Source organism: Rana temporaria, chromosome 2, assembly GCF_905171775.1.
Source record: "Rana temporaria chromosome 2, aRanTem1.1, whole genome shotgun sequence".
Classification (NCBI taxonomy): Eukaryota; Metazoa; Chordata; class Amphibia; order Anura; family Ranidae; genus Rana; species Rana temporaria.
In genome coordinates this window covers 134,214,419-134,240,146 of record NC_053490.1, presented here as the reverse complement: position 1 = coordinate 134,240,146, position 25,728 = coordinate 134,214,419, and the positions used below count along the sequence as shown (strand labels likewise).

Genomic DNA, 25,728 nt, shown 5'->3' with positions numbered 1-25,728 from the left:
TCGGCACTGTTCTGTGCAAAACCATTGCACAGAGCAGGTAAATATTACATGTTTGTTTCCTGTACAATCAATTTAAAAATACGTTAGTATTCTGCAACCCCAGTGTCATATGCAAAGATATGAATAAGGCCAGATAGCTTAACTCGCCTTCCTATCAAAGCACAACAAAGTCCTTTAACTTTCTTAACTTTATTTGTAAAATAACAGCAGAGAGTTTGTAGATGTTGTAGGGTGTTGAGAGAGAGCTTCTCTATGTGGAGTGCTTATCCATGAAGGAGGTAAAAAACAGAATGCTTATTGCAAGGTTTGCCAGCTTGTACATACAGAGCGTTCCATGAGTGAAAAAGAACATAGGTCTAGGCTAAACAAGAAAAGGAACAGGGAGACACTACAGTAACTAATGAATTTAGAGTGGGAGAGTGGGCTAATCCATTCTCTCTACCAGAGAATTGAAAGGTTACTATGGCAACCAGACTCTAGTAGATCAGAAAGTTAAACACTGCAACAAGAGATGCAGGGCAAACAAACTAGGGACTCTTGTTCCTTGATAGTTAGCATATTTGCCAGAAGGGATAACAAAAATAACAGATGGACATAAATCCTTACCTAAGCATGTATTCATGTGTTCTCTAAGGAACAAAAATAGGGCTAGATTTTTGATTGAAGGTCCAACATTTGAGGGAGTGTAGAGCAGCATTTTCACCAAGAAATATAATAATGTTTTACCCGAGTTTACTTTATTCATCTAACTAGCAACAATATTAACCTAGCTTTAATTTAAAGTGGATGTAAACCCTCACATATACCCAGTGAAGCGAATCGCCTCAGATGATTACCGTATTTATCGGGGTATAGCGCGCTCCCGCGTATAGCGCGCACCCCTAAAGTTGCCTGAATTCCTGTGGAAAAAATATGTTTTGTACTTACAGTTTTGGTGTCTTGCGCGGCATCCATCGGCGGCCTCGTCGGGTCCGGCGTCCGTCTGCGGCTTCGGGTGTCCTCTTCGTCGGGTCGGGCGTCCTTCTGCGGCGTCCTCGCGTCTTCCCCGCTCAATTCCCGCCACAAGTTTGAATACTGCGCCGGCATATACCGAGCGCAGTACACTCGTGTATCGTCGGGCAGGATCGGCAACTCTCGCGCTGACGTCCTGTACACTCAGGACGTCAGCACGAGAGGCGCCGAGACTGCCCGAAGATACACGAGTGTACTGCGCTCGGTATATGCCGGCGCAGTATTCAAACTCGTGGCGGGAAAGCGGGTATCGGCGTATACCGCGCACCCACGATTTTGCCAGGATTTTCAGGGCAAAATAGTGCGCGGTACATGCCGATAAATACGGTACTTGTATTTCTGCAGTCTTCCCTTTTCTATACTCTTTGGAAAGTGCAAATCATGTTAGTACTGGGCAAGGAGTCTGGGCTTACACTGTGTGAGAGCCAATTGGAGGAAAGTGACACACCTCCACCCTCCACCTAGGCAGAGGAATGAAGGAACATGCAGAGCAGTAGTCTGAATAGACAAGCTCTCTGCTAAGCTCCCTCCCGAAACAAATTTTCAGCTACTGTTATCTCATGTGTCAAAGAACTTGTCATAAGTGACTCTGCTGATAAAAGTGGAACAGAGCACCAGAGAGAAATGGCACTTTGGAGAGAGATAAGTAAACACTACAGATACACTGTATATGTCTGGGTTAAATTTCATAAATGGGGTTTAAAACCACTTTAAGACTTGAGTACAGGCCCACTTAGGTATATTTACTAAAAGAAAATAAATCCGTTGAACAGTGTCCAGAAAAAAGGGCAAATGATAACTAAAGCAGAAATAGATAGCCATTGAGAAAAGCAGGAAGAGATAGACGGCTTCCCATGATGTAAAAAGAAAGATGACGGCATGGAAGAGGATGTATTGCAAAACATCAAGGCAAGAGAATAAGGCAATGCTGGATAACGGAGAGTCGGAGACACCTTTGACAGTAGCATTGTCAATTTGACTAACAAATTAAAGCCAAACTCCTGCTAACACTGTTTTTTTTCCTTTAGGGAATAAATGTTTTACATAAATTAATTAATGCTAGGTGTAATCCTGGACGCTGACCTGCCCTTTCAGCCCCAAATCCAATCGCTGTTCAAATCTTGCAGACTTCACCTCCACAACATCTCCAAAATACACCCCTTTTTAAATATTGAAAGCACCAAGAAACTTATTCACCCCCTTGTTATCTCTCGCCTTGACTATTGTAACTCCCTCCTCATTGGTCTACCTCTTCGGAGGCAATATCGTCTTTAATCAATTGTGAATGCTGCTGTCAGACTTATCCATCTTACTAACAGTAAGTGTCCACCACCCCTTTCTGTCAATCCTTCCACTGGCTTCCCATTGCCCAACAAATAAAATTCAAAAACTAACAAAAACATACAATGCCATTTACAACTCTGTCTCAAGCTACATCACCAATCTTGTCTCAAAATACCACCCAAACTGTCCTCTCTGCTCCTCCCAAGACCTTCTTCTCTCTAGCTACCTGGTCCCCTTCTCATATGCTTGTCTCCAGGACTTCTCCAAAGCCTCTCCCATCCTTTGGTACTCACTACCCAATCTTTCTAAGTATCTCCTACTCTGTGCATTTTTAGGCAATCCCTGAAAACTCCTCTCTTCAGGGAGGCCTATCCTGCCTTCAGCTAACAATCAAATCTTCTATTTCTCCCATCAGTTTATCCCTCGCAATTATTACCTTCTGTTCCCCCAGTCCCTCCCTATAAGATTGTAAGCTTGCAGAAGCAGGGCTCTCCTAACCCACTTGTATTGAATTGTATTGTTGCTGTATTGTCTCCCTTTAATTTGTAAAGCACTGCACAAAACTATTGGCGCTATATAAATCCTGTATAATAATAATAATAAAAACTGATCATTTTAAGCACCCCTGTCAGTATTAAATGGTTTGTCTCAACTCTCCAACTGCTACTTGCCAGACAGCTTGGTTTGTTAAAGAAAGTTTAAAAATAACAGACTTACTTGTGCAATCAACAGGTAAAAATAAAGGAGAAGGGTCTTAAAAAATAAAATGAATGCAGCCACCACATCTAAGAACTGGTAAGCTGCAATATAATACATTTGAATTGAGATTAATACTGATTTAAGATAGGAGTTGGGCTTTTATGACTTATGTCATTCCAGCATTTCAATAGGCTCAGCTCTCTTCCAGGGTATTTTAAATATCTTGGCATACAAAGCCCTGTGGGCCGTTACAGACTAATTCAGAGTTCAAAATCTTCAAATACTATCCTGTTGGACAAGAAAACCTCCCTATCATATGTGAATCAGTAAATGTGAACAAGATCCTGCAAACTCTTGATTGTACCATCAAGTGCCTTTTACTGGAAAAAGCAAACCCGTTAGGCCCTGTACACACGATCAGTCTAAACCGATGAGAACGGAATGAAGTTCAGTTTCATCGGTCCAAACCGACCGTGTGTGGCCCCATCAGTCAGTTATCCTTCCATCCAGAAATTTAGAACTTGCTTTAATAGGTCAAAACCGATAGTTAGTAGGCAAAAGCATCGGATCCAAACCCGGGCATGCTCAGAATCAAGTCGACACATGCTTGAAAGCATTGAACTTCATTTTTCTCTGCATGTCGTTGTGTTTTACGTCACCGTGTTGGACTCGATCGGTTTTTGAACTGATGGTGTGTAGGCACATCAGACCATCAGTCAGCTTCATCGGTTAACCGACGAAACTGAACTTCAGTCCGTTTTCATCAGTTTGGACTGATCGTGTGTACGGGGCCTCATTCCTCTTTGCTATTCACTTGAAAGAATCTCCAAATTTCTTTATGAATATCATGCATTGCAAAAGTCTGTGTCACTTGCAGTGGCCACTATAAAAAAAAAGTCCTTCTTGTAAGCTCTGTCCCTCGAATAAACAAACAAGAGGTGTGTGTAAATTGAATATTGGTGTTCTTTGAGTATTTATATCAGATCTTTGCAGTATTTCAATATGAAACTATTCCTTGTTGCAAGACCAGTCTTCTCTCAGGGTGACTTGACTCATATGTTCCCCTTTCCTGTCGTTTTCTGCAGACAGTCTGTAATGGGGTGGGACTGCTAGTTTTCTCCCACAGCTCTGTTCTTTGCACAGGAGAGGTGCAGCAGAGTGCTAATGTCTACAAGGTAATAGCTGGGTTTGCAACAGCATTTGGTGCGGACAAAGTGGATTTGTATCTGTCGCACTTTAAATGGCAATTGCGCGCGCGGTCATGCAATACTTCAATCTGGCCCTTCATTTTCGCACAAATGGAGCTTTGTTTTGGTGGTATTTAAAGCGGAGCTCCGCCAAAAAAAAAAATTAAAATCCAGCAGCTACAAATACTGCAGCTGCTGACTTTTAATATTAGGACACTTACCTGTCCTGGAGTCCAGCGGCATCGGCAGCAGAAGATGAGCGATTGCTCGTCTCTCGGCTACCCCCACCGCCATCATGGGTGAGGAAATCAGGAAGTGAAGCGTTGTGGCTTCACTTCCCGGTTCCCTACTGCGCATGCGCAAGCAGCGCTGCGCGCCTTTCACTGGTCACCGTTGTGTTCTGGGAAGTGCCAATTGTGGCACCGGAGGGGGTGAGGAATCCGATGAGCGGAAGTTCCACTTTAGGGTGGAGCTCCGCTTTAATCAACAAAGTTTATTTTTAATTTTTTACTAAATAAACAAAAAAAGACTGAAAATTTAGAAATAAAAGCAAGTTTTCTTTGTTTCTGTTATAACATTTTATAAATAAATAATCTTTCATCATAAATTTAGGCAAAAATGTAAACTGCTACATTTCTTTGCTAAAAAATAACCAAAATGAAATCCCCCCCCCCCCCCAATTACCCCTTTTTGGAAAATAGACAATCTAAGGTATTTCATTTTAAAGTTGTAATTTTTTGGGAAAATTAAGAAATACAAAAAAAATCATTCTCACAATAATTTTTTTTTTTTACATACTGTCACCAGTACATAGTTATCATTTAACTGGTGTGGTGGTGATCAGGGACACTGCCTGGTGATAGTAAAAAAATAAAAACAAAAAAAGATATATATTTTTTAATCTTTTTGATTTTTCTTTTTTTACGATAACACTATACTACTTGAGAGAGGTAATCAGGATTTTTTTTTTTTTGCACACTATCATTTCTTATATAACAGTGGATATCACTGTTATAAAAATCATTTGTTGATGTGTAGTATGGCAAAACTGAATCTTTGGCCTTGCTTTGAAGCATCATGTAGATTTGACAGTCCTGCTTGCCATTACCTCACAATAATTAGTGAATTAGAATCTTATCTGACTATGCTTGATGAATGCATACAGATATTACAATATAAATCTACTGAAATAACAATTAATTTAAAATGCAACTTAGGGAAAGTTAATAAAACTTGGCGGTTACAAGGTTCTATTATAAATAAACTGTTTTGATTTGCTGCTTAAAATAAATGTGCGCTGCACACATTTTTTATTATCCGTGCGCCTTATTGCTTTTGGCATAATAGCTTGTACACATTAAACAAATTCCACATGCATGTCTGTTTCTGTATTCACTGGCATAGTTACAGTTCAGTTTACTCCTTTCCAAACAGGATTGCGGCATAGCTTTTTTCCAGATACCTCCATTGGGTGAATCAGTGGGATCTGGGTCAAATTGTGGCTTATGCAAATCCATTCCGTCATCCTTAATTATCAGCCGTTTGCATGCAGTGTCCTTTGCCCTTCAGTTGGATTACTATACAGTAATCAGTTCTGTTAAAGCAAATGTGTTCTATCAACCACATCTTCCCAGATTGTTTATACTATATATAGGGCTTTTTTTCTCAGAAAATAGGTGCAGGAACTTAATCACAATCCCCCGAACCCCCTCACACACACACCCTACAAACTTCATCACATAGTGGGTTGATAGTGTGGTTGAATTTTACTAACAGTGGGAGGGTCTTAAGGGGCATTAAACACCAGGAGTGCATTACATACAGAGTGCAGAGTTCGGGGGTGCACTACAAAGAGAGTGCAGAGTTCAGCCTTCTTCCACAGCCGCTTACCTCTGCATCCTACATTCACCCATCTTCAACTCTGACCTCTCTATGCAACCCCCCTTCCTTATGTAGCGCCTGGTTACTTGAAGGTACTGGTGCTAGCTTAAATTTAGAGGGGGATCAGAGAGTTAGTTGGCTCTGATCCAGTTAATCTGTTCAAATTGGGTCTCTGTCTCAGCTTGGCTGTGTTGTGGGCTCATTCTATTGCTTCTGGGGTGCTATTCCCACCCCAGGATATGATGGGTGGCAGCAGTGGAGTCGGGGTTTGGGTGCTTTTCCCCAGCAGCCAATCAGGAGGTTTTTTTCTCGCTGTGCATGCTGGGGAAGGGTATTTGTGAGACAGACGCCATTAGTCTGGGTCTTCCTTCGAGTGTGGCACCCACCTTCAGGGTGACTGCATCACGGCGCCCCGGCAAAATGGCCTTCCGGGCCGGGGTGCATGTGCCACGTGGTATTCCTGGTTCTGAGACCACGTTAGTCCGGAACATTTGAGCTATGACTGGGCCCCAGTGATGGACTGGGTCCCTATCATTAAGAAGATCCCAAGCATTGTTCCCTTGAGGAAGCTGTTTGGTGGGGAGTCCATCTGAGGAGAGCCAAGAGAGGCTGGCGATCCAATAGGGTCTCGACAATCCACCTGGGGATCGAGGTAACCAGTTACTGTAAGGATGGACGTTGGTCAGCTATCAGTCGAGAACCTGTAAATTATCTGAAGGAGATCCAGGCTAAGTCTATTAAGGAGAATCACCTCCGCTATCTCAATTCCAAGGAGGGTCTGTGGCAGAGACTTTTCCTCTAAGTTCCGAGTGATACGCTGGCTGCCAGGTCAGTGAGAGAGGCCTGTCCAGGTACACTAAGTCCACTCAGGCAGGAGTGGCGCAAGAAGTGTTACACGTAGGAGCAGGACTGTTTCCCTATTACTATGCCTGAATCTGCTGTTCTCTTTCTACTTTCAACTCTACCTTTCACCACAAGTTTTACTGTTTTTACCCGGCTGGGAAATAAACAGCACAGAAAAGACACCTGTCGTGGACATTCCGTTACTGCTACATTCACCATACACCCCTAGACGGCGGAGGAGCCATGAGGTAACATGCCACCCAAAACAAACCAGCAGCTCCTTCGGGGGTAGTGCTATACTTAAAAGCTCCACCATTGTCCACATATCTTACCTTTGTTGCTGTATTAAGCTGAAGCACCCAGCCGGCCCTAGTACCTCCACTGTAGGTGATTTCTGTGTTTACAGGTGATAGTGGTAGGCAGAGAGCCTGAGGCAGAGGAGGTGGAACTGAGTTCCACCAAGTTCCAGCTGAAAAAAAGCCCTGTTTATACTATATATCTTCACTAATTAATGTACAAAATATTTTCAGGTATGGTTAAAGTGTAACTTCAGCAAAAAAAAATTCCGCTTTAGATAGATGAGGGAAGGATTCAAACCCCTGTTAGGTTTTTAAAATAGTTTTTTTTTAGGTTTCCTCTCATTTTCTGTCCTGGTGCCCATACAAGAAGTGAGGGGAAATCTTCCCATTAGAGGCATAAACAGCAATAAAGCCTGCAAAGTTTATTACCTTCCCCATGCTATACAAAACAAAAGAATGTAAATATATATGTGTGTGTGTGTTCTGCTTGTAGTAAATGTGAATTTCACATTTCCATTTTTATTTTATTAAATCTAAACTCCAGGTATGGATTTTATTGCATAGTTACATTCGGTCAGCTTGGACCAATGAAAGTATGCAGGTGCCATACCTGTGGGACTGTTATGGAAGCAGACAATTACTGTAGTAATCTTCATTACTAGATCACTACAGAATCCTGAGGCATTCTCTGAATGGACGAGGTAGAGAGGCTTCACCTCCAATCATAGATCAACTTGCGTTTATTGAAAAAAAATTCAAGGAGTTCTGTGAATGGCATCCATTGCCAGCAAATGTTCCCCTGTATGTAGCAGGGCAGACACTCGGCAGAGGACCTGGAAGACAGCAGTGATCACTGTAGTAGTGGCGAATTCTACAGTGTTTCTCTGCTTTCACAGTGGTCCCACAGGTATGGCATATGCATACTGTACTTACATGCTTACATCTAGCTGGACCAATGTAACTATGCAATAAAATCTATACCTGGAGTTCAGCTTTAAATGTATAGATTGGCAGATTAGCAACAGGAGGTAGGGTGAATTAATTATTACAATTATTCTACATAACTGCTTGAAGTGGTTGTAAGGGCAGAAGGTTTTTTATCTTAACACATTCTATGCATTAGGATAAAAAACCTTCAGTGTGCAGCAGCCCACCTCAGCCCCCCAAATACTTACCTGAACCCCATCTCTATCCAGCGATGTGCACGAGTTCCTCAGCTGTCCGGGACTCTCCCTCCTAATTTGGCTGAAACATAGCAGCGGTGCCATTGGCTCCCACTGCTGTCAATCAAGGTCAGTTAGCCAATCTTGACGTCTGAATGGACAGAGGGAGCTGCGGCTCGGGTTCCCCCATAGCAAGCTGCTTGCTGTGGGGGCAATCGACAGGAGGGAGGGGCCAGGAGTGCCGATGAGGGACCTGAGAATAGGAGAATCTGGGCTTCCCTGTGCAAAACCACTGCACAAAGCAGGTAAGTATAATATGTTTGTTATTTTTAAAGAAAGAAAAAAGGAGACTTTAGTATCACTTTAACCACTTGGGATCGGCGCTAAAGACGAAAGACGTCCACAGCACGGCTCCCAAGTGCCGAGTGGACGTCTTTGGACGTCCTGTTTGTTTGCATTCCCCGTGTGCGCGTCATCGCTGGGATGCCGATGCGTGTGCCTGGCGGTCGCGGTGTCCGCCAGACACCCGCGATCGGCGGTGACAGCAGGGACGTGGAGCTCTGTGCCATTTCAGCAGGGACCACACAAATTTTAATCCATATATGGGCAGGGTTTTTGGAAAATTTCCACTCAAACAGCGCCTCCAGCTATAGCCGGTAGCGCTGATCTGTGTATTCTGATGGATGAAAAGTATCCCCGTTGTCAGAATATAATAGCTTAGCAGGCAGTGTTGCTAACTATCAGTACTTTTACTGGCAACCAGTAATAAACGGGCACTTTCTCCTGCCAGTAAATGCCAGTGACAGAAAAAGGTTGGCAGTTAAAAATATGAGCGTGACACTCAGCGAAGTTCCGGTTAAGAGCTGGCCGAGACCATCCGAGTGCCTGCTACAGTGTGTTTGGTTGGTGCCAGTGAGGTGTGGGTCTGGCGGAGGTGGTGACTGAGCTTGTTGTGTGATGTCATGGTGCAAGTGAGCCGAGCAGAGTGGCTGGAGCCTCATGTGCAGGTCTGCGGTGTGGGAGCAAGGAAAGCCGGGTGCAGGACTTTCATTGCTGTTTGGACTGAAGTGCACTGAAGGGACCACCCTGCGTGGAGAGAGACTGGCACAGTGACTCATGAGGGGATGTGTTGTGTCGGTGAGGTGTCATCATCTGTGCTGTTGCACACTGCTGTCAGTGTCACTGCAGGAGTCAATTTCATGTGTGTGTGCCTGCCCTTTCTAATCCTGTCCCTGAGCTACTTACTGTATGGAAAATAAATAGGGAATATGTTTTTTGCCTTAATGTCTACCCTAAATCACATTGCTAATCGCATATTGTAATTGTTTGTACCCTAAATACTGAAATTTGCACTTAAAACTGTAACTCTGTAACTTTTGAAAATGTCAGTAAAAACATGCCTTCCCAGTAAATTGTGGGTGTCAGTAAATTTCAATCTGGTAGGTTGGCAACACTGTTGGCAGGATGGATTCCCCCCATCCACATTGGGTGTGTGGATGGGGCAAATTAAGTCCTTTTTTTGTTCAACCTGTTGGTTCAAACATAATATGTACACTGCTCAGGCAACAGGCAAGTAATAGACAGCTATCCGATGCAGGTGTTCCCCCGGCTCACCACAGCCAACTTCGCAGGCATAGAAAAGGGAATGGACGCACACCACAACAGAGCTGAAGCAATTCAAATCCTTTATTCGTCGCCATGCCAGGCAAAAATCACGAACACTGCTTAATCATAACTAAAAAATAGTCCAAGACCCGACTATTTAAATGCACACCCAACAGGTTAACTATTGCATGACATATGGACACTTGGTTATTTAAGACCATTAATCAATGTATGCAAACATGAGCAGAAAGAGAAAAAGAAAAAGAAAAATCATGAGATAAATTACCCACCAAAAATAATATACAGTAAAACCTTGGTTTGAAAGTAACTTGGTTTGAGAGCGTTCTGCAAGACAAGCAACATTTTTTAATATATTTTGACTTGATATACTAGTGATGTCTTGATACACAAGTAGTGTCATGTCACAACTGTGTATAAGGCTGCATTCACATCTAGACGGACGAAATCGCGGCGTTTTGTCGCCGCAAATCGCGGTAAAAATAGCGGCGTTTTGTACCGCGATTTGCGGCGACAAAACGCCGGTATTGTCCGCCTAGATGTGCCCCAAGATGACCCCCTCTATGGAGATGATTGCCATCTCCTAGCCGAACGCTCGAAGACGCCTGAAAAAAAGGTCCGGGACCTTTTTTCACGCGGCAGGCGACAGGCGTCCGGCGTTCGGCGTGGAGATGTGAACCATCTTCATAGAGGGACATCTGTTTTCAGCCCTCTGGCGGCAGCGGCGTAGCGCTACAGGCGTAAAAACGCCTAGGTGTGAATGGGGTCTTGAGAAGAGAGGTGCCTCTAAGTGTAGCAATATGGTTACATTTAATGAAGGTACAACATTTAGCAACATATTGCTACACTTAGAGGCACCTCTCTTCTCTTTTATACTCTTTAGCTCCTGCTGAATTTTTATTCCCCTTGTGGAGGCTTCAATTTGTGGATGAACATTTTATGGTTACACAACCTGGTCACATGGTCACATTGCTATAATCTTTTTATATAGACTAATAAGCTGAAGGACCTACGAATAAATGGTTGTGGATCAAATAATTTTAGTTTCCATTATTTCTTATGGGGAAATTCGCTTTGATATACAAGTGCTTTGGATTACAAGCATGTTTCTGGAACAAATTATGCTCGCAATCCAAGGTTTTACTGTATATGTTCTACAAATAATTAACGATTGTGTAGTGGTGGATAAAAATGCACAACCCCAAAGAGAAAAATATATATATTTTTTTTTATTGTTATCCAAAACCTACAAAACAAAAGTTACCATATCAAGTGTTGTACCATAACGTTGGTGTGTGCATAAGATCCACCACACGATCCCACAATCACATAATTGCAAAATCATTTTAAACAAAATAACTAATATAATAAAGAGTGTTTGAATGACGTAAAATGACTAATGTATGGGCTGTGGTTTTATCCACTGTCCATATATCAATACTGGGAGTGTATTGATTTAGTGAGTCAATGGACTCACATAGTTGCATTATGAGCAAGAACATAGAAAAAAAACATTAGGATTTATTTACTAGTAGCACCCTTCTAGCTAGGTGTCAGAAACCATGAATCCGACCGAGACAGTACAGTTAAATCACACTTAATAATAATTAAAAGGTAAGCGTAGTCAAACATAGCCAGAGTTCAGTAACCGGATTGGGTAGTCGGCCAAGCCAATGTCAGAGAGCCAGAGATAAACATAGTAGTCCAACAAGCAGGATCAGTAGCCTGAAGGAACACCAGCCGAGCAAGTCCACAACAGGAATGCAGGAGCAAGTCTCTGTGATATTGACAAAGGCGAAGGCAGAGATTAAGTGAGCTGGAAGGCTTTAAGTAGGCTAGGCTGACGAGCAGATCATCAACAATCAACAGGTGAGTCACTGTGGAGAGAAATGAGCTGGCAATTAGTTGACCGCTGAGCAGCCAGCTCAGAGAAGGAAGGGCTGAGCCCAGCCCTGACAGTACCCCCTCCTCAATGATCCCTTCCCCTCGGAGGACCACCGGGTTTGAGGGGAAAACGTCTATGGAAATCACGGAGGAGGACAGGGGCATGTATGTCTGAGGATGAGACCAAAGAGCGTTCCTCCGGACCGTACCCTCTCCAATACACCAGGTACTGTATGCGCTCCCGGGGGAACCTACGGCAATCAACAATGGACTGTACTTCATACTCCTCATGGTTCTGAACCTGTATAGGGTGAGGACGTGGCACCAAGGTGGTGAAACAGTTGCAGACCAAAGGTTTCAATAAGGAGACATGAAACACATTACAGATACGTATACTGAAAAGAAAGGTCCAACGTGTAAGCCACTGGGTTTATCTTGTGAAGGATACAGAAAAGGCCCAATAAACCAAGGTGCGAACTTCAGAGAAGGAACACGAAGTCGAAGGTTGCGAGATGACAGCCAGACCCTGTCCCCAACCTGGTAGGAAGGCGCAGGCAGGTGTCTGCAGTCAGCATGGAGTCTGTTCCTATCGTTAGCATGTCGCAAAGCCTCCTGGACTTGTGCCCAAGTGGAACGAAGACCACGGAGATGCTCCTCTAAAGCAGGAATACGCTGAGGAACAAACGAGTCAGGCAACATGGAAGGTTGGAAACCATAGTTTGCCATAAACGGGGACAAACGAGAAGCAGAATTCAAGGTGCTATTGTGAGCAAACTCTGCCCATGGTAAGAGGTCTGACCAGTTGTTATGATGGTCAGAAATATACTGTAGCAATGTAGGAATTTGCTCAAAGATTGATTGGCTCGTTCTTCGGCTCTATTAGACTGCGGGTGATACGCAGAGGATAAAGCAAGCTGAATTCCCAACTGTGCACAAAAGGCTTGCCAGAACCGGGACACAAACTGACTTCCCCGTCAAAGACAATCACCTTGGGTAGGCCATGTAAGCGATAGATCTCCCGAGCTCAAATGGAAGCCAGTTCCTTAGAAGTAGGCAACTTCTTAAGTGGAATACAGTGAGACATTTTTGAGAACTGGTCAACCACCATAAGGATAACTGTGTTGCCCTGGGAGTTGGGTAACTCCACAATGAATTCCATAGACAGGTGGGTCCAGGGCCTCTCTCCATTCGATATGGGTTGTAGGACGTCCACTGGAAGGTGTTGTTGAGTCTTACTCTTGGCACACACGGAATAGGCAACTAGAAAGGCGGTTACATCAGCACGTAGACTAGGCCACCAGAATTGTTGGGAAATGGCCCAAAAGAGTTGATTCTTCCCAGGGTGGCCAGCAGCCTTGGGAGAATAATAAGTCTGGAGCACGGCAGTACGGAGACTCTCGGGAACAAAGCAACGATCACAAGGTTTCTCAGGAGGGGCATCGACCTGAGCAGCAAGAAGTGAGACTGGTGTGAACCGTAGCCATAATACGATCAGGAGGAATCACAGGAACCGGAACCATCTTGGAAGTGGAGGAAAATTGTCGTGACAAGGCGTCAGCCCTTACATTCTTAGTACCGGGTAAGAATGAGACAATGTAATTATAACTCGACACGAAAAGAGCCCATTGCGCCCTACTGAGAGAGAGGCGTTTAGCCTCAGACAAGAATTTGAGATTCTTATGGTCAGTAAGAATGAGAAAGGCACAGTGGTACCTTCGAGGAGATGTCTCCATTCTTTTAGGGCTAAAATGATCACCAACATCTGTCACCAATATCGTAATTGTACTCCGCAGGTGACAATTTCTTGGAAAAGTAGCCACACGGATGCATAGCGCGGTCAGAGCTAGGACGTTGAGACAGAAGGGCGCCAACTCCAGTCTCAGAAGCATCAACTTCAAGGATAAAAGGCAACATAGGATCAGGATGTGCCAACACAGGAGCAGAAACAAGGGCAGCCTTAAGACTTCTTAAAAGCTTTAATGGAGTCTGGAGACCAACTCTGTGGGTTACAGTCCTTTCTGGTCATATCAGTCAGGGGCTTGACCAGAGACGAGAAGTTACGAATAAACTTCCGATAATAGTTGGCAAAGCCAAGAAAACGCTGCAGAGAATGTAAACCCACGGGTCAAGGCCACTGTAGGACAGCAGAAAGTTTCTCTGGGTAAATCAAAATCCCAGCCGTGGAAATTACATAACCCAGGAATTTGACCTGTTCACGATGGAATTCACACTTCTCCAGTTTACAATAGAGATCATTCTCTCTTAAGCCCCATACACACTATCAGTCAGTGGCGGCCCGTCCATAGGGGGCGCCCGGGCGCCGCCCCCCTCCCCCAGTCAGTAAAAAAAAAAAATTATATTTAAACCTGTCCCTTTAAGAAAAAAAAAACCCAAAAAAAGGTCCTTATGTGCACTGTGTCTGCGCGCCGGACGCCGGGCACAGTGCAGTAGGAGTAGCGCCACGTCTGTGCAATCACGGGATTGCAGACGTGGCGCTACATTGGGAGGCAAAATATGCTTTTGTGGCGCTTCCCAGCGCGCCACTGTTTCCGGCGCGCTGGACAGTATTGTTATATTATTGTGTAATAACGCCAGGCACCACCACTTTAATCAATGTTTTTGTTTTACATTTAATATTATTAACAGATTATTTTTCATATTTAATTTAATTTAGCACTCCATCCCCCCCACCCCGCTTATTCGCTTATTAACAAAATCTCTTTAATACATAAAAATTACTGCACAAATAGCGGGCGTCAAGCCCCCCCCCCCCCCCGACTATTATAAAAAACTTTTTTTATACTTCATTTACCCACTTATTACCAACATTTCTTTTCTATGTAAAAATTAATTACAGCACAAATAGCGGCCGTCAACACCACCCCCCCAGTTATTAAAAAAAAACGTTTTTTATACTTAATGTGCGGGGAAAATATCGGCCGTCAACACCAAAACACCCCCCCCCCCCCCGCTTGCAAATTGTCCGACTTGGGACTGGAAAGTTGCAGGATAAGTCGGACCCAATGATTTACAATGAGAACTGTTCATATCTGTGCAACTTTGAAGTAGTCCCTGCATTACTTTTGTCCCACTTTGATGTGACTTGAGGTCCATAGACCTCCAGAATACATAGGCATTGCTTCAAGTCGCTGCAAAATCGCAGCAAAAAATTGTGGCAGAATCTTGCGACTTTCAGGCTAACGCAGTCTGAAAGTTGCACAATTCTACCGCAATTTTGATGCGACTTAAAGCAATGCCTGTGTATTCTGGAGGTCTATGGACCTCAAGTTGCATCAAAGTGGGACCAAAGGAATGCAGGCACTACTTTGAAGTCGCTCTGACCTGAAGTCGCACAGATATGAACAGTTCTCATTGGAAATCATGGGGTACGACTTGTCATGCAACGTTGAAGTCCCAAGTTGCAGGACAAGTAATGCAGTATGTCCGCAATCTCTGGTAATCTTGTGCAGTATGTCTGCAGTCTCTGGTAATCTTGTGCAGTATGTCCGCAGTCTCTGGTAATCTCGTGCAGTATGGTAATCTCTGATAATCTTGTGCAGTCTCTGGTAATCTTGTGCAGTATGTCCGCAGTCTCTGGTAATCTTGTGCAGTATGTCCGCAGTCTCTAGTAATCTTGTGCAGTATGTCCGCAGTCTCTAGTAATCTTGTGCAGTATGTCCGCAGTCTCTAGTAATCTCCTGCCCATTTTGAGTCCTTCATTACTAACAGTGTAATTTTTTAGTTTGTTTGCACCGATCTGTAAGGCTGCGCTATATACCATGATTTGTGATGCTGGGGCTGTATACTCTGTGCTGTGATGCTGAGCTGTATACTCCTGACACTATGAGTGGAAGCAAGTGGAATACAGGGGACGGAGTGGGTGGATTATATAAGGGGTGTGGCTTATGAGAAGTGGGAGGGGCCAAATGTGGAAGGGTGGGGTCTTGCGCCCCCCATCCTAAAACTTCACCAGCCGCCACTGCTACCGTATCAGTTTTCCTGCAGGTTTTTCTCTTCAGGTTTACCAAAACCATCTAATATGAGGTCAAACCTCAAGAGTTTCAATTTGTATGCAATCAGGCAGGCCCTTGCACTACATGGTTTTGGTAAACCTGAAGAGAAAAACCTGCAGGAAAACTGATAGTCTGTATGGGGCTTTTGTTTCTGAAGCACAAGACAGACATCTGTGTGATGGCTCTCCAGGGATTTGGAAAATATGGAGGATATCATCGAGATAAACCACCACACATAACTGCAAAAAATCTCAGAGGACATCGTTAATAAACTCCTGGAAAACTGCCGGAGCATTACAGAGGCCAAAAGGCATTACGAGATAATCATAATGACCTGTTCTGGTATTAAATGCAGTTTTCCACTCGTCGCCCTCCTTAACCCTGACAAGATTGTATGCCCCTCTCAAATCAAGTTTCGTGAAAACCGTTGCTCCCTTGAGGCAATCAAATAACTCCATAATCAATGGGATCGGATAGGTATTCTTAATGGTGAGACAATTGAGACCCCTATAATCAATGCAAGTTCTCAGTTCACCACTCTTCTTCGTCACAAAAAAGAAACCAGCACCAGCAGGAGACAAAGATTTGCTGATAAAACCTTGAGAAAGTGCATCTGCAACATACTCCTCCATGACCTTAGCCTCCATGACCGACAAAGGGTAAACCTGGCCATGAGGGGGTATGGCACCAAGTTGAATGTCAATTGTGCAATCATACGACCAGTGTGGAAGCAAAGTACCGGCTTGACCCTTGTCGAAGACATCGCTAAAATCGCGGTACTCCTCCGGCAGGGAAGAGAGTGAAGAGGTGCACAGGACCTTGGCTACCTTCTGGAAGCATCTCTTAATGCATTGTGGTGACCAGGACAGAACCTCTGCATGGAGCCAATCAAAAGAGGGGTTGTGCCTCAGTAATAACCAATAACCGGCGGAAACTTAGGTGAGGAAATAACTTGGAATTGGATTATCGAAGAGCCCCTACGGCTTGGACCACGGAACAGTCTCATGAGTCACATGGGCAGACTGTAGAGGTCTTCCGTCAAGAGCCTCAATAGCAAGTGGAGTGGCACGCAAGCTGCAGCGGATTCGAGTGCTTCGATACAAAGGCAGCATCAATGAGTTGATTAGAGCCTGTATCTCGACAGACAACTCAGCCCAAGACAGGGTAACCGAAACCAGGGGATTATACTTCTGGGAAATTGGAGACAAAACAACGTCCAGGCATTCCCTGGATGGGTAGGACAAGACTTCAAAAAGTAACCAGCCTTGCCACAATAAAGGCACAATCTCTCCCTCCTCCTAAGGGCTCTCTCGTCCACAGAGAGACGCGTGAAGCCCAAATGCATGGGTTAATCTTCACAGACCGACTCGATACCAGGAGGCATGGGAGGTGAGGAAGGCAAAGGTGGGACTGCAAAGCTCGGAGACAGGCAGGGATGGACTGGCCATTGGGACTACAGGGAGTTTCCCGGTGGGCCGATGGCTCAGTGGGCCGGCTTCAGTGACAGCGCACCGCTGCCCACCTCCGCTCCTCTGTCTCTCCCTTTCCGCAGCGCTCACCTCCTCTCCCTCCCCGCAGCGCTCACCTGGTGGGAACAGAGAAGCAGGGGGAGGACCAGAGGAGCAGGGACGACCACAGAGGAGCATGGGGGAGGGGAAAGACAGCTGACTCAACAGCTATGGCCTCACTTCTGCCTAATCTTGTCCCATAAGGGGGAGCACCGAACTGATTCTTTGCCCCAGGTGAAATAATGTCTAGCGTCCCCACTGGTACTGCCTATAAGAGTACCAGTACCAACGGCTAGTGGCTAGTGAAGGGGGAGAGGGGGGTGCGGGAGTTGTCCGGCCGCCATGGGAGAGACCTGTCAAAGTGGGCCAGTTTGGATGAAGTCCAGGGCGAACATTTTTGTCCCAGTCCAGCCCAGGAGACAGGAGGCTTACGCAAGCGCTCCTTAAGAGAGAGTCTCTCTCTGAGTCTGGAATCAATGAGGATGGCAAATGTGATCAAGCTCTCCAGCTCAGTGGGTATATCTCGGGCTGCTATCTCATCTTTGATGTTATCCAAGAGACCATGAGAAAAAGCAGCCACGGGGGGCCTCATTGTTCCAAGCAACTTCTGCTGCCAAAGTACGGAATTCAATGGTGTAATCGGCAACCATCCTCATACTCTGCTTGATGGACATGAGACTCTTGGCAGCAGAAGTGGAGCATGTGGGAACATCAAATACCCTTGAAGGGTAACTCAGGAGCACAGGTTTTTGTGTCTCCCATAGAGGGTTTGCCCAGGCCAAGGCTCTGTCAGAAAGCAAAGATATCACAAAACCTACTTTGCTTCTGTCCGTGGGAAACGCCTTGGGCAGCATCTCAAAGTGTATCGCAACCTGGTTGAGAAACCCTCTGCACTGAACTGGATCACCCCCAAATCGCTGGGGAAGTGGAGTGGAACCAGACATACCTCTTATAGAGGTAATACTCGAGGCGGGTGCCTGCAACACATGTTCTACCAGAGCGGGCACAGTGGGAGATTCCAGATGAGCCGTGCGACTCAGGGGCGTCTGTAACGCCAAGGCAAACTGATCCATGCGGTGATCCAGGTCATCCAATCTGTAAAAAATATTATCAACAAGTGGACTGGCTGCAGGATCTGTAGCCAGAAGGAACGCCAGCCGAGCAAGTTCACAACAGGAACGCAGGAGAAAGCTATTTGCGGGCTTGCCTGCTTTTCTTTGATGTCTGCAAGATTCAAGAATTTAGTGGATGGAAGAGGCAGACTCTCTCTTGCAAACTCATACAGCCTCAGCCATTTGCTGGCAGGAAAAGTGGCCAGTAACGGGCTGAGGTGTATTTTAGTAGACTGGGGCCTGGAACAGCAGGGTCCTTGTGCTGAGAGAGAAGAACCAGCCTGGGGCCCTCTGAGGCTAACAGCTGCAGTTTATAAGAGATCATCTGGGTCCCACCTCCAGCTAGAACTATGGGACCCACATCCAGAGTTCCTGAAGAGCCGTGCAGGAAGTCCACAGAGGATCTGACCTGAAGGCATACAGTACAGAGACTGCCTGGTACTGCAGGAAAGCATTTGAGTACACAGGGCATAGTACAAGAGATCCCAGAGGCTGTCCTTTCTACCTTTTGGGAGAGTCATTCCAGTTTATTGACTCAGGCTTTACCTTCACAATGGGGTCCCCTGAGTTGTAGTTCACTAGACACTGAATACATGAGAGGGTGGTTGCATCCTGAGGAGAAAGTTCAGTTCCCGACCGGCTCACACAGATATACTGCGGCAGATTGTCTTTCCTGGACGAAATCCCATATATATATATATGGCTTTGCCCAGGAGAGCCACCACAGGGCATGCAGGAGGCCAAAAGGGGCGATCGCAAGCACGGCGATTTGTATGTGTAAAAACACAATTCCCTGTGCTGTAAGAGGAGAGAAGACAGATCGTGTGTTTCTACAAAGTAGAAACAGCGATCTGTCATCTCTCCCAGTCACTCATCTCCCCACACCGTTAGAAAACAGTAAGGGAACACACACACTTAACCCCCTAGTGTTAACCCCTTCCCTGTCAGTGACATTTACTGTATACAGTAATAAGTGCATATTTATAGCACTGATCGCACTATAAATGCCAGTGGTCCCAAAACTGTGTCAAAAGTGTCCGATCTGTCCATCACAATGTCGCATTATCGCTAAAAATTGCAGATCACTGCCATTACTAGTAAAAAAAATAATAATAATTAAAACGCCATAAAAAAGGCCATAAATCTTTCCCATAGTTTGTAGACGCTATAACTTTTGTGCAAACCAATTAATATACGCTTCTTGTGTTTTTTTTTTTTTACAAAAATATGTAAAAGATTACATATTGGCTTAAACCGATGAAGACATTTGTTTTTTAAAAACATTTTTGGAGGTATTTATTAAAGTAAAAAATATAGTGTTTTTTTTTTTCAAAATTGTCGCTCTTTTTTTGCTTATAGCGCAAAAAATAAAAACCGCAGAGGTGATCAAATACCACCAAAAGAAAGCTCTATTTGTGAGAAAGAAAGAACGCAAATTTTGTTTGGGTACAGCATTGCATGACCGCGCAATTGTCAGTTAAAAAGAAGAAGTGCCAAATTGTAAAAAGTTCTCTGGCCAGGAAGGTGGTAACATTTTCCGGGACTGAAGTGGTTAGAAGTGTCCCCCATTATCTTTCTGCTAGTTTGGAGTATCCCAGGGCTCATCTGCACCCTACCCAAGTTACATAAGCAAATAAACCACACTGCCTGTTTTCTGAGTTGAGAGACTGAACTGCTGTGTGCATGGCTGCCATGTGGTCCGCAGGAAATGGAACCTGGGATAAATCAGCCAGCCCGGTCTAGGCTATGTGCTACATACTAAAAGCAAATAGTCTCTGCATTTTGCAAGTGCAGCTGCACAAATTTTCCACAGAGCTTAGTTATTGTGGGGAAGCTTCACTTTGCAAAGAATACCCAATCAGTTACAAGGGAAAAGGGTAAAGCTCTGTACACACGGCTGGTTTTCCCCTCAGAAAAAAAAACGTTGGTTTTCCCGACGGGATTTCTGCCAGGCTTGTCTTGCGTACAGACTGTCATACAAAATCCCGCCGGTCCAAATCGCTGTGACGTACAACACGTACGACGGCACTATAAAGGGGAAGTTCCATTCCAATGGCGCCACCCTTTGGGCTGCTTTTTGTGATCTCGTGTTATCACGTGTTAGTAAAAGTTTGGTGAGAGAAGATTTGCCCTTAATAATAATTTGCATCGTGAGGAATGTGCTATCCCCATTACGAATGCTAATTTTACCAGAAGGAGCGCTCCCGTCTCATACTTGATTCTGAGCATGCACGTTTTTTTTACCCTCGGAAAAGCATACACATGACCATTTTTCTCGACGGCAATCCTGACGTGAAAATAGAGAGCAGGTTCTCTATTTTTTTCGTCAGTTTTCAAGTCGGGAAAACTGCAATGAAGCATACACACGACCGGTTGCTGGGAAAACCGGTCGTGTGTACGAGGCTTAAATCTCTACTTGGTTGGAAATCGGGGCTATTTGGGAAGATCTGTACTATGGGTAATATTTGCTTGGGGATTGATATTTGAACAGGGACCAGGAGGCTCTGTGAAAGGAAATGGAGGGAACACAAAAAAAGGCCTGATGGGGCATTAGTTATTTTGCCTTTACACACATTTTGACCATGTCAACATACCACTAACATATTAGGTTTGCCTCTGAATGTCATTGTAGCAGATCGCAATATTATACATGTCTCACCTGTCTGGTCTTCTGTTTCCACTTTCTCTGTATCTTCCTCTGCGAGTTCAGCCTCCTCTCTCGCCTTTCTTACAGACTCAGGGGGCCATCGCAACACTCCACTTTCTATATCTATTATATCAGTTGGTTCCACCACAATAGAGGGCAACCTTCCTCTCATCTTCACTGGAACTTCCTCTTCCTCTTCCTCTGGGTCAGGAAATATCTTATTGAATTGTAGAGAAAGAATAGTTTTGTAAAAATATTGCTGGCAGGGTTTACACACATAGAATTTTGAGAAATGTAAAAGTGATTCTAAACTTTTTTTTAAATAAACATGTTATACAGTACTTACCTGCTCTGTGAAATTGTTTGCACAGAGCAGCACCGATCCTTCACCTGGCCCCTCCTGCCTTCTGAGCCCCGCTACCTGCATCCATGTACCTTTTTCTGTTACACCAACACTATCCAGTGGTTGAATCCAACCAGGCCTGCATGTATGGAAAAAAGAATACAGGCCAGGACTTAAAGCGGAGGTCCACCCAATTTTTTTTTTTTAAAGCCAGTAGCTACAAATACTGCAGCTGCTGACTTTTAAAAAATAGACACTTACCTGTCCAGCGCACCCACAATGTCGGCAGCCGAGGCCGAGCAATCGGTCGTCTCACGGCTGCTCTCGACACTATCCTCGGTGAGGGAATCAGGAAGTGACGTTTGCGCCTTCACTGCCCGGTTTCCTACTGCGCATGCCCGAGTGGCACGGCCCGTCCTTACTGGTCCCCGCTCTCTCCTGGGACCAGTGTGTTTCCCAGGAGACAGCGGGGGGACGGGAAGTGGCGTGACTCCCACGGGAGTCTATGCCCGGAAGTGGGTGCAAATACCTGTCTTAGGCAGGTATCTGCACCCCCTCCCCCCTGAAAGGTGCCAAATGTGACACCAGAGGGGGGGAAGGTTTTCCGAAAAGCGGAAGTTCCATTCTTGGGTGGATCTCCGCTTTAAGTTGTAAAATATTACCAGCGCAACATACTATTTTATTTTTATTTATTTTTTATTACACTTCCTTATTTGTAGGTTGTCAGGTAAAACAACTACTGTATTTCTGGATCTGCTACAGAGTGATCTAAAACAAGGGTCATATTGTATATTTTAGAAAAAAAATCAATGGGCAATTCCCGATTAGAGCCCCCTTACACCAGGGTTTCTATTAGGGCCCTCCCTTACACGGGGTCTTCATCAAAGTCCCCCTACATCAGACTTCCCATCAGAGTCCCCCTTACTTCAGAATCCCCATCAGAGTTCCCCTCACATAAGATTTCCCATCAGAGTTCCCCTCACATCAGATTCCCCATCAGAGTTCCCCTACATCAGATTTCCCATCAGAGTTCCCCCCACATCAGATTCCCCTTTAGAGTTCCCCCTACAACAGATTTCCATCAGGGTTCCCCTCACATCAGATTCCCCATCAGAGTTCCCCCTTACATTGTGTTGCTTACTTCAGGGTCCCAATCAGAGTTCCCCTTATATCAGAGTCCCCATCAGTCTCTCTTACATCGGAGCTGCCCCTTACATCAGGGGGCTCCCTTATGTCATGGTCCATGTCAGAGTCCACCTTACATCAGAGACCCTATCAGAGTCTTCCCTTACTTTAAAGCCCCCATTACAGTCCCCCATTACGTCAAGCCCCCCCCCCCCTTACCTCATTAGAGCACCCCTGAATCCTTAATGTGTGCACATTGAGGATATGCCACTGATACTCTAGCTGCAGGCTGGATAAAAACCTGTAGGGGGCTGGATGTGGCCCATGGGCCGTAGTTGGGGACCCCTGATCTAAACGGTTTCTTTGTAACACAGTTACATGCAAGATCCTTGTGATGTCATCTTGGGTAATCCAACTCTGCAATTGATCACTGCAGTAATAATACAGTTGCAATAAAAAAGTATGTGAACCCTTTTGAATCATATGGATTTCTGCACAAATGAGTCATAAAATGTGATCTGATCTTCATCAAAGTCACAACAATAGTCAATTACAGTCTGCTTAAACTAATAACACACAATGTTACCATGGATTTAATAACTGGTTGAACCTCCTTTGGCAGCAATAACTTCAACCAAACGTTTCCTGTAGTTGCAGATCAGACGTGCACAACGGTCAGGAGTAATTCTTGACCATTCCTCTTTACAGAACGGTTACAGAACTGTTTCAGTTCAACAATATTCTTGGGATGTCTAATGTGAATGGCTTTCTTGAGGCAATGCCACAGCATCTCAATCGGGTTGAGGTCAGGACTCTAACTGGACCACTCCAGAAGGCGTATTTTCTTCTGTTAGCCATTCTGTTGTTGATTTACTTCTATGCTTTGAGTCGTTTCCTTTTGCAACACCCATCTTCTGTTGAGCTTCAGCTGGTGGACAGATGGCCTTAAGTTCTTCTGCAAAACGTCTTGATAAACTTGGTAATTAATTTTTCCTTTTATGATAGCAATCTGTCCAGGCCCCGACGTAGCAAAGCAGCCCCAAACCATGATGCCCCCACCACCATACTTCACAGTTGGGATGAGGTTTTGATGTTGGTGTGCTGTGCCTCGTTTTCTCCACACATATTTTTGTGTGTTTCTTCCAAACAACTCAACTTTAGTTTCATCTGTCCACAGAATATTTTGCCAGTACTGCCGTGGAACATCCAGGTGCTCTTGTGCAAACTGTAAACAAGCAGCAATGTTTTTTTGGACAGCAGTGGCTTCCTCTGTGGTATCCTCCCATGAAATCCATTCTTGTTTAGTGTTTTATGTATCGTAGATTCGCTAACAGGGATGTTAGCATATGCCAGAGACTTTTGTAAGTCTTAAGCTGACACTCTAGGATTCTTCTTCATCTCATTGAGCAGTCTGCGCTGTGCTCTTGCAGTCATCTTTACAATGATGGCCACTCCTAGGGAGAGTGGCAGCAGTGCTGAACTTTCTCCATTGATAGACAATTTGTCTTACCGTGGACTGATGCACAGCAACTTCAGCAAGGCTTTTGGAGATACTTTTATAACCCTTTCCAGCTTTATGCAAGTCAACAATTCTTAATCGCAGGTCTTCTGAGAGCTCTTTTGTGCGAGGCATCATTCACATCAGGCAATGCTTCTTGAAAAAAGCAAACCCAGAACTGGTGTGTGTTTTTTATAGGGCAGGGCAGCTGTAACCAACACCTCCAATCTCATCTGATTGATTGGACTCCAGTTGGCTGACACCTCACTCCAATTAGCTATTTGAGATGTCATTAGTCTAGGCGTTCACATATTTTTTCCACCTGCACTGTGAATGTTTACAATAAAAACATGGTAACATTTAATTATTTGTGTGTTATTAGTTTAAGCAGACTGTAATTGTCTATTGTTGTGACTTAGATGAAGATAAGATCACATTTTATGACTAATTTGTGCAGAAATCCATATCATTCAAAAGGGTTCATATACTTTTTATTGCAACTGTATATTGATTGCTGGTAATGATGAGAAACTTTATAAGTGATCTGTTCCTGCAAAGGTGCATAGGGGGGCTGGATCACATGTCCCACACATGCTGGAGCAGAGAACCAGGGGGGGGGGGGGGTGCTGCCGCCTGAAATTGAGAAGCGGAGGGGGGTGCCACCGCTAATTGAGAAAATTGAGAAGCGGGGGGGCCCTTTACAAAAAAGAAATAAAGAAAAATATATATAAAAATAAATTATAAAAAAAAGGTGGGGTAGCCATCTGGGGCCCTGGGGACCTATGGGCCCTTTAAAAAATAAATAATATATATATATATATATATATATATATATATATATATATATATATAAATTACAATTTTTTTTCATAAAAAAAACATACAAAAAAATGGGGGTTGCCATCCGGGACCATGGGGACCTCTTGGCCTTTTAATAAAAATAAAAAATAAAAAAAATAAACCTCTGGGCCGAATATGCAGTCAAAAGCAGTGTTTTCAATCGTCTCGCCTACGCGTTTTCGCCTAGCGGCTTCTTCAGGACGAGTTTTGAGAAAATGTTTTAGACACTAGAGTATTGCTGATTTCAAATCAATTGAGTCGTTAGCCATCCACGTGCGTCAAGGACCAGGTGGAGTAAACGATATACAGGTGGAGTCAGAGGTAATGAGCGCCCATTGGAGGGAAAAAAGAAAATCCCCTAGGGCTAAGAACAAATCGTTATGTATCGAAATGCATCCATATATGGGTTCTGACATATAGGAAAAAAAACCCAAACAGACCGGGACCAATGAGGCAGAGAGCAGGTGGAAAGCCAAAGGGGAAACAAATCCAAGCATAAGGCAACCAACACTGCTAAATCAATTAGTGGACAATCCAAATAGATGGAGGCCTCAATTTGGAGAGATCCTTGTGTGTCCCGGGGGGTAGCCTGTGCTACCGTGCAGCAATCCAAAGTGACTCCCCTCACACATGGGAACATGCTAATGCTCTATTCTAATGAAGGCTGAGCAATAGAATAGAGTAATAGATCACAGTCAGACTGAACTCCATGAAAATTTATCTGCGTAACAGACCACAGTCAGATTGTACTCTGTGCTAATGGCTTCA

At 44.5% G+C, this 25,728-nt stretch overlaps 1 protein-coding gene across 2 annotated transcripts in view; it reads right to left on the bottom strand.

The window, feature by feature from the left end:
- Nucleotides 1-25,728, bottom strand: part of LOC120929548 (protein LBH-like) — a 51,253-nt gene that overhangs the window by 3,882 nt on the left and 21,643 nt on the right. For both annotated transcript variants that reach the window (XM_040341125.1, XM_040341126.1), the window contains one exon: nt 21,167-21,371. In XM_040341125.1, coding sequence (XP_040197059.1) covers nt 21,167-21,371 — 205 coding nt within the window. The remainder of the gene's footprint in view (nt 1-21,166; nt 21,372-25,728) is intronic.